The sequence below is a fragment of the Schistosoma haematobium genome, chromosome 2 (genome assembly GCF_000699445.3).
Source record: "Schistosoma haematobium chromosome 2, whole genome shotgun sequence".
In the NCBI taxonomy this organism is placed as follows: Eukaryota; Metazoa; Platyhelminthes; class Trematoda; order Strigeidida; family Schistosomatidae; genus Schistosoma; species Schistosoma haematobium.
The window spans coordinates 26,099,896-26,109,994 of record NC_067197.1 but is presented as its reverse complement, the minus strand read 5'-3'; the positions used below and the strand labels follow the sequence as shown (position 1 = coordinate 26,109,994).

At 38.3% G+C, this 10,099-nt stretch overlaps 1 protein-coding gene across 1 annotated transcript; it reads right to left on the bottom strand.

Moving 5' to 3' along the window:
* Nucleotides 1-1,438: 1,438 nt before the first annotated feature.
* On the bottom strand, nucleotides 1,439-4,668 carry ALG13 (N-acetylglucosaminyldiphosphodolichol N-acetylglucosaminyltransferase catalytic subunit alg13). The gene is made up of 4 exons (XM_051214738.1): nucleotides 3,114-4,668; nucleotides 2,986-3,081; nucleotides 2,351-2,951; nucleotides 1,439-2,289 (listed from the first exon to the last, which is right to left on the bottom strand). The coding sequence occupies exons 3-4, from the start codon at nucleotides 2,840-2,842 to the stop codon at nucleotides 2,152-2,154; spliced, it is 630 nt and encodes a 209-aa protein (XP_051067925.1). The 5' UTR covers nucleotides 2,843-2,951; nucleotides 2,986-3,081; nucleotides 3,114-4,668; the 3' UTR covers nucleotides 1,439-2,151.
* Nucleotides 4,669-10,099: the final 5,431 nt, after the last annotated feature.

Below are 10,099 nucleotides of genomic sequence, written 5' to 3'. Positions count from 1 at the left end.
GTATATTAAGTGGATCAAGGACTTGTTAGTCTGAACTTCATTGAACTTTAACCGTTTTTGGATCGGTCCTAAGTGTCCTTTCTCATCAAGTCTAGGCTCCGAAGAAACTACATTGCCTACCGATAACAAGGATGTGTATGAAACTACTGGTCATCCTGACTTATTGGATTGTTGTGATGCATAAGTGCTTCAGTGATTAGCAGACTCGACATGCTGAACCGATTGATATAAGCAAATGGTCTGTACCTGTTACCGAAACTCAGAGATGTGGGATTGTTGTTAGTAGTTATCTCATAATTAGACTAGAACACAAACTGAATGGTGTGATAGCTTATTACCTGTTGGCTTACAGTATGTAGGACTAAGGCCCTAAATGTCACTGTAAATAAGTCAAAATCTAAGCCTGGTTGATCCCGTTTCCATTCTTTGTCTTCTGCATGGACAGTAAGATAAATATAAAATTGGTCAGGTTTAAAGCAGAGTACATCATTTAAAATTGTAATATGTGAACTAAGGATTGTTCGTCATATAAAATAAAATCGTTAGTGTTTGGGTGACTAATATGAAGTATTAACTTGAATAAACGTGCACGTTAAATGAAACTATGTGATAAAAGATCAGAATAAATATGGTCAGCATGAGGTGAGAGAATAGTGTAATTACAAATCAGAAATTAATATATAGAATAACAAACATTAACGATTTTATTTTATCTGACAAACCATCCTTGATTCACATGTTACAATTTTGAATGATGCACTCCGCCTTAAACCTGGCCAACTTTATGGATTGTTAATTTGGATATATAATTGTAGAATCTGATGAGAAATTATTGAAAATGTTTTTCATTCATATAATTGTTTTAATATAATGGGAATTTTTCAGCACGATAAACCTCAACAAAATTCTCGGGTATTGTTGTTCAGACAGTTTTCACTTCTATACGATTCTATATTTCTCATATCACCGACGTTTCTCAAGTGATGTACTAGAATTTATCTTTGATGCTTTTTATGATACTAAATTGAAATGTATTTGGTATCTGATTTAAATGTAGTGACTTATAACACGTTTCTGAATAAATCATTCGTAGTCAACACCTTTTTAAACCATAAATCTGTACAAACTGAACACCAGCCACCGACAAATCAAACTCTTTCCACCGAGTCAGAATGCTTAAATGTCGAAAAACTATGACTAAACTCTTAATACACAATCAAAGTAGATACACACCAACGGTGCACCAGTTTTCTTTATTTCGTAATTCAACAGTTATAATAGACGCCTGTAAACGTTTGGTTGGTGTTCTACATATAGAAAGAAGATTAAGACAAATTTATTTCCAGAGCCCAAATAATTAGGCTTACTATGCATGTATTCGAAATGAAACGAACAGGAAAATGTAAGCAGTAACCTTGATCAGATGAATGCACAATAGGCAGAACAGAAGTTCCTCACTCACTGTGTCCCTTACAGATAGTATGTGGTCTGTTTGATATTGGTCAGCAAATCGTCCTAAATAGCTGTATAACATAATTTTTATGAAGTCCCCTAATCCTTATTTTTTCCATAATTATGGACAAATATAGGACCAAGAATCAAATCAATCGGAGATACAATCAAAACAAGGAAGCAAACAATGAAAGGCTAAAAGTCGACAATAATCAATCAAGATCGAGATCTACGGGACAAACTGGGAGTCATATGTGGAGAAAATCGAACACTTCACTTCTACTCGAAGTCTATGCTGACAATGTCATTCAGAAGAACGACGAAAGCTCCGCGACCAAGCCATACAACTCAGAGAACAAAACTTCACCAAAAACCAATACACACGTGCCAGGTCTTACGCGCAACATTGCATGGTCGTTAAATACGAGACTATCTTGCCCCAACTAAACCATACGCTAAAAGAAGCCCAAGTCACTGATTAGTTAGTTATGTATTTCATAATCATTACGTTTCTATCCAATAATAAGCAAAGAATTTGAACTTTGAAGCAGCTTGAATTTACATGGAGAGGGTATCGAAACTGAAATCTAATGACACATAAAATATAGATAGTCTATACGTTGGCATAAAAACTAAAGGGAACAAAATATAAGAGGGTACTAGAATAATATAGAAAAATAGAGTCTAAACGATCAAATATCAGGAAAAAGTCGATAAGCGTTCTTCAATGTATGGCAACAGTTTTTCTGGAGAACCACGAGTAAACCCAACAAAGCCAGCTTGCTCTGGTGGAATTTCAGGACCCAATAACCTCTTAATTTCAGCCAACGGCATATCCTAAACACCAGGAAACAAAATTATGATGAAAAAATTTCTGGGTGGACATTCAAAGACTTACCTTATTGCATAAAAACTGAGAAGAATAAGTGGACTCATCACCTGTCCATATCAAATGGTTAAGTGATGCAGGAGTACAAACGAGAGCATGTTTTCCTTGCAAGAGAGCAAGTGCAAGTTCCTCCTGATGATTATCCATCAACGTTTCATTTACAACGACGATTAGTCGGCGACTTCCAAATGGAGTAAGAGCCTGGATACAAGTGCCTGCACCGCCATGACTAATAACTAATGATGCACTTTTAAACTCATCAACAAGGGAATCTTTGTATCGAAAGGATTTCATGCGTAAGAAGGGAGTTGTAGACAAATGTTCAGTATTTTCGGCACAAATGTCTTCCGGAATACGGGGTGTGATAGATCCACTTCCATATTGTATGATCAGATCTTTATATCCCAATCTTGAAAGACCTTCATGGAATTCGACTTTATTGACCTCATTAATCAGCCCATCAAATGAAGTCGTGCCAACAGTAACGAATACAACGGCCATTTCTTAGGATCAACAAATGGTACTCATAAAATAAGCAAATATCTGACACCCGAAAGTCCTACTTGGAAGTACTATATTTAAGACCAGACAACCTAATCTTTTTATCTACCTAAAACAAGATAAAATACAGTGCACAAACATACTGGTTGAAGACAGCAACGGTAAAAAGCGTGCCTGAGTGATGCACACTCACGAGGAAAGTTGTCGCGTTCTAAACACTCTCGGGGAGTGAGTTTTTTCTAAAACATGCTATGACTTTAACAGGACATACGTCTTGACAACAAGAGCTACGTAGTAAACAGAATAGTAAATCCGCCTTCTGTTCTTCACAAGGTCCTTTTTCTTTCATTCACGCAAGCTGATTGGTAAAGCCTTGTATCCGACTATTCTGAAATACAAAAAGGGATGTTTACTCAGACGAATAATTATACCGATAAGTATGATGAGTTTCATTGCAGTTCAGTGCGTTACCAAGTCAAAAATGATTATTAGTAAAATAAGAAATTCATATAAATATTATGGGGTTGTCCCTCAATAGTTAAATGCTTTGCTTATACACCGCATTGCAAAGCAGCCTCTGTCAAAGGTTTTCGTGCGTTATGGTCACTTCGCCGAGCGTTCAAATCTTTTGACGAGGAAACGTTTCGAATTTTATATCCCATATATGTAAGACCACATTTAGAGTACTGTATCCAAGCAGCTAGCCCGTGTCTGGTAAAGGATACTAACTCCCTTGAGCGTGTCCAGCGTGTGGGAACGAAATTAGTGAAGGGTCTTTCTAGACTCCCTTACGATGAGCGTTTAAAACGCCTAAATCTTTTCCCCCTGTCGTATCGTAGGACACGAGGTGACCTTATACTGGCATTTCGTATCTTTAATTGTGATTTCGGTGTTAATATGTCTTATCTTTTTGCTCCCCCAGCACTAATAATCTCCGAGGTCATAGCAAGAAGGTTCATAAACCACGATCTAATAAACTTAAAGTGGGGTCCCGTTTTTCTCATCGAGTAGTCAATCATTGGAACGCCTTACCCGAACAAGTGGTATCAGTCCCATCAGTGAATACTTTCAAGGAGAAGCTGGACCTTCACTGGAAAGCAATGTGTCAGGATTAATACAGGTTCACCAACCTACTATCATTATTACTGAAGACTGAAGACGAGGCGTAAACGCGACTCGACACCATGAGAGAACTAAGGGCTATGATGGGTACCAGTATTATTGTCCGGTAGTATAAGTACTGAATTTGTTACAACTTATTAAAGTATTTCAACTCAATTTGTTTTTCAGTCTGGGAGCCCAATCAACCAAAAAGGGGAAAATGCATCGGAAAATAATGGGGAAACGCGCCAAAATATCTGCGTTTTCGCCTGTCCAGGGGAAATGATGAGGATTTTTCGCCTTTTTGTCGGTGTTTCAAATGTCGCAGAATTGTCTACTTTTTGCGTAAATATACGCCGAATCGTCTAATTTTGTTTCAACTTGAACTAGTGCAAGCAATAATGTCGAAACTTCCAGATACTACACAACGCCTCGTCTAAAATAACATACTGAGACGAATAACCATACCAAACGTAAATCCTACATCAATCAATTCAAGTTTAAGGACTACACAATGATTTTCTCACACGAATAATGAAAATGCCTCTTATCTTCACACTGCACACCGCGGTGTGAAATCAGCAGGTCTCTAGAAAGACTTTAGTGCTTGCACAGATAATATAACATTTGAATCCAATATCACTTTAAGTCCATTGTTCCTCTTCAGCGAAAATTACCATCCACACATCCATACTTTTGAAATCAACAACCTGTTCAAGGTCAAATGATGTAAATGGATTGACTAAAATGGTTGAAATGGTAGTACTGTACGAAATAATAAACTCTGGTTTATTACATTTCGTGTAACACAACAACAAGAACGATGCTTTCATGTAGGAAACTGAGCGAATAAAATGCTCGTAAATAAAGTAAATATTAGTTGGTAAGTATGAGATCCCATTTCAAGTCTTCAAATACTGTCATGTTTCTTTGTGAATTTCAAGCGGTAAATAAATCCAAAAAATAAATAGTTCTATGGGCCTTTGACTCTTGATGCTAACCTCATTAGTTTTGATGGACACATCTAGCTGAAGGCGCTCGGTCACGTATATGTACCAGATCATGAACGAGTACGCAGTGCTTCAAATCTCCTACAACACTTAGATAACTTAGATCAAACGCTTCCCAATATATTTAGAGCCTTTCAAATACATATTTGAACCTCTTCATTTTCGTTTTCTGACTTGGCACACTCCGAGGATAAAAGTGGTAAACGTAAGGGCGTTTTCAAACTCCGAATACTTGTGACAACTTAAGTGGTGGGCCCGGCGTGATCTGGTACACTAATTCATGAAGTGTTAGTTCGTTTCTTGTTGGAACATAATATATCATTTTTCAGTACATATATTTTTACATATCGCGATGTCATTTTCATATTCTCGGAGAGTTTTTTTCCCCTATTGGTATATTTTATCTTCACCGTGATTGTACAGACACCGAAGTTACTTAAGATGAAACATCTTCCACCTCCAACCATTCAGTCAACGCGATTTTGACCAGAAAATATGGAAGCCTGGTTCTGCTACTCAGAAGCTGACTTTCATGAGCACGGCATGACAAGCCCAGGTGCACAATCCCTCACTGCAGTGAAGACACTACCGCGCGATTTTGACAGGTACGTCACACTTATTATGTTTACTAGTGATGTCTCGGGATCATACGAAACTTCGAAGGAAGCTTTTCTTAAGCTTGAAGATCTAATAGACCGACCAAGGTCAGGTCAAATGTTCTGTAACATCGAGATGCGACATGGCTCAGCGGCAGACATGTCGTCACGAATGAGAGGGGTTATTTGGTTGACGGACCCTGGACGATGTCCTGTTCAAACAGCTCTTGTTATCTAAGCTTCCTCAACAAGTGCAGGCAGTACTTGTCTCGTCTCAAAACAACGCCGTAGATGAGCTGGTTTCATCCACAAATCGAATTCTGGAGATCACCAGAACTTCTAACGCCGGGGTTTTTTCAGTCAAAGAAAAACATCAAACGGCACGAAATGGCGTTACAGAACTCATTCATACACTGAAACGTTGCCTTAGTATTCGTCTTAACCGCAGACGATCCCGAACTCCTCGAGGAAGCTCTTCATGGAAACAACATATCTCTAGATCACGAGAGACAGATGACTCTGATTGGTTCTGGCATCATAAACAGTACGGAAAATCTCGAAGTTGCAGGAAACCCTGATATTTTCCGAACTTCAAGTCTACCGACATGAAAAATGTTTCTGGAATCTTCCCAGCTGGCACACGTTAACGGCAATCGTAACCGGCGAACATAGCCATCTGTTATACATCACTGATCTGACGACGAAAGTTCGTTATGTCGTCGGCAATGGTGCCGAAGTAAACGTTCTTCCTGCAAATTCTAAAGACCGAATGCACGGACGGGTTTTCAACTTACAAGTTGAAAATGGGAAACCGATAGCCAAATACGGCAAGCTATACGTGTATCATGATGTGGATTCACCACTAATCCTCACGATACATTGACCCTTGGTTAAAACATAAATTTTGATTTTTAGACTAGCTTGAGCCCTCGGAATTGATTTTTTTCACCCCTTTCTATTTCCAACATTCTGTTCAATCCACTTGCTATACGTCACTTTCTTATCATGCCACAAAAGAAAATGAAGACCCCTGCTTCTAGGCGTCCAGCCAAACGTAGGAAAACGACACAATTTAACACCACTACTGACACGATTTCCAACAGTTTCAACGAGACGAGCCACTCCGTTCATCTGGAAGCAGACAAGCTTTTACCAGTTGTCTCCACTCCAGACATGTTGAAAACTCTGATGGTAAACAGTGATGATAATCGCAACTGCAACCATATGGATGCTATAAAAAAGTTGCAAGTAGACATGAACATTCTCAATCCGCTTAAGTATCTCATCAACTCCAACCTCACAGAGACTCCAGATCAAATGAATGACATAAATATTTTCCTAGATCGTGTTGCATCAGAGGTATTTGAAAGAATAAGACGATCTAGTAATGCAATTGTGTTTAATATACCGGATACACATGCCCTTAAAAATATCAAATCTAGTCTGCTTAGAGCCAGCAATATGACACACGTACCATGTGTATGCACAAGATTAAAAAGAAGTCATCCTGGTATACACTTACCGATCTTGTTCAAATTCAACCCATCTGTAGACGCCAGTGAGTTTTTAACTTCCTCCAATTCATTGAGACAAAAACAGATTTTCAAGGATATTAAGACTCTTCCGGATAAAACACCATGCCAGCGAAAAACAGGAAGAAATAACTACAGACCACCAGCGTCAAACTCTCAAACGCATCATAATCCTAATGGTCGTAAAGTTAAGTCCGATTCTAAGAGGACGTCTAGCTTAACAATTTTGCCGTCACCGAAAAACTCTTCTGAATCTCCTAAAGTTCAAAACCCAGAAGAAAGTAATCCCGATGTAGGTGGTGTCCATCCTCTTGAGAATGTTGACTTAGATTCAACCCATAGTAGTTGTTCTGATGAAGAATGGGATAACATAATCCAAACCCCTGTTAGTGCAACACCCAGTTACAGTAACTGTGCAACGGATAACAGGAAAACTAATCATAACATTGATATAACTGACCACGCACTTAGCGTTGATATATTCGAACCTCGCAAACCATCGCAAGTATGTTTAACAGTACACAATCCCCTCCAACATATGAAGAAGCCGAAATCAACCACAACCCTTGGAAATAAACGTCTTAAACACGTTACCCATACGTCAGGTATAAATAGTTCTCTGAATTGTAATTGGCCACTTGGTCAAAACCATAGACCTGATAGCCTTCTTGGTCCGGCTCCCAATATGTACACTATGCCCTTATCAGATGTTATATCCAATAGCAATGAGAAAACTTTTTTTGTAATTCCGCCGGCTTTCCTGCCGGCAACGGTAAACATATTTCACATGATGACAAAGTGGTTGAATCTATTTCCCCTCGCAACACGACTCTTACTTTAGCTAATCCTATGAGTATTAATGGAACTACCAATTACGATTTATACTCCAACCTGCTTCACTATGATGACTCTGAGTTTCTTATTCTTTCGTTCAATGCCCGCTCTCTGTCTAATAAAATCATTCATCTTGAAACTCTTTTATTCCTTGTAAATCCAACCATTGTACTTATTACGGAAACGTGGTGTAATTCATCTATATCCGATCATTCCTTGAATGTAGATAACTACGTTCTCTTTAGAACGGATAGATGTTATGGAATAGGAGGCGGTACAATTATCTATGTCCGTTCAGACATTCAAGCGTGCAAATTTGAGGATAAATCCCTTGATGCTATAGAAGACTCCACTTGGGTTACTGTAAACTGTGGATCCCAAAATTATTTACTGGTGGGATGCATATATAGACCACCTCATGCGGATACTAAGTTTGACAAATTACTAACAAACATATTTTCCATTGCTTCGCATCAACTGCATACTTTTAAAATCATCGGAGGTGATTTTAATCTGCCAAAAATTACATGGGGCTTGACTCCGGTACCAGGTCGATATAACAAGCTAGTTGAAACATTAGAAATTTGTGGATGGGTTCAACAGGTCCGAAAACCAACCAGGGGGAATAATACACTTGATTTAATGTTCACAATCAACATAGACTCTATCTCAGTGCATACCAGTCATGAGTTTTTTATGAGTGACCATAGAGTTGTATTGAGCATTATTCACTCTTTAAACGCCATACAATTGAACTCTAAAACTTCAATGACGTACCAGAGCAGATATTTTGATCAACAAACATGGAAACGGACTGGAACTCTCATTCGATGTTTACCATGGGAAACTTATTTTACCACAAATAATGTTGACATTGCGCTTTCCAATCTATATCACAACCTGATATATTGCCTTGATTGCACTGCTCCAGTTATTGGCCGTGTGGCTTATAATGCTAATAGGGGCCAAAATACTTTTAAAAGAAAGCTGAGGAAATTAAAATACCGCTACTATGAGCAGATTGATGTGTATGCACTTCAGAGTATACTTAAATTAATCGACAGCAATGCTTCATCTAAACATAAGTATTTCATGAATATAGAAAATAAAGCTCTACGTAGTAAAAGCCCAGAATTATCAATACTTCGACATTTTAAATCCCGTGTAAAGTCAAATTCCCTTGGCACGACCAAATTCTTCATAGTTAACGGAAGCATTGTTAACGACCCGAATACTATATGCGAACAATTCAGCAAGCACTTCTCGCAGTGCTACAAGACTGGAACTGAAAGCTCCATCATTACATTTCCAATGCTAACATCCAGACATCTGTCGAAAATTGATTTCACACCCTCCAACATCAAGCAGGCCATAACTTTCCTGAAAAAGTCTTATGATGGTGGACCTGGCGGGATACCTACATCATTTGTGAAATATGGAAGTAAAGAATTCCCACTATTTTGTTTGAAACTTTTCAATCTATCTATGGAATATGGGACCTATCCATCTGTATGGAAAACATCCCTTATCACCCCTAGATTCAAAACAGGACCACGTAGTGATATTATTAACTATAGGCCAATTAATTTGACATCCGTGCTCTCAAGAACCATGGAAAAAATCATCCACAAACAACTATTATCATTTTTACTTTCAGCTAGTCTGATCAGCCCATCTCAACACGGGTTCATGACTAAACGCTCATGTTTCACATCGCACCTGGAGTTTTTTGATCAAATTACCCAGAGAAGAGATGTTGGTCAGTCAGTGATAATTCTTTACTTCGATTTTAGTAAAGCTTTCGACAGTGTCTCACACAAACTTCTTCTTTTAAAACTCTCTTCATTTGGCATACAGAATCCCCTTTTATCTTGGCTCAAATCTTTTTTAGAAGAACGTAGCCAAATCGTTCGCTTTGGATCTTGCTATTCTAAACCTGTAAATGCAACCAGTGGGGTTATACAAGGAAGTGTGATTGGTTCATTACTCTTTCTCCTTTTTATCAATGACGTGTGTTCCCTCTTTCAGTATGATAAGCCTTTCCTTTTTGCCAATGACCTAAATGTAGTTTATCCATTCTCTTCTCCCACCAAAGAAAGCTATACTTCAGCGGTAATCCAAGAAGAAATAAACAATTTATACGAATGGACTGTTTTGTGGAATTTGCCACCTAATGTTGACAAA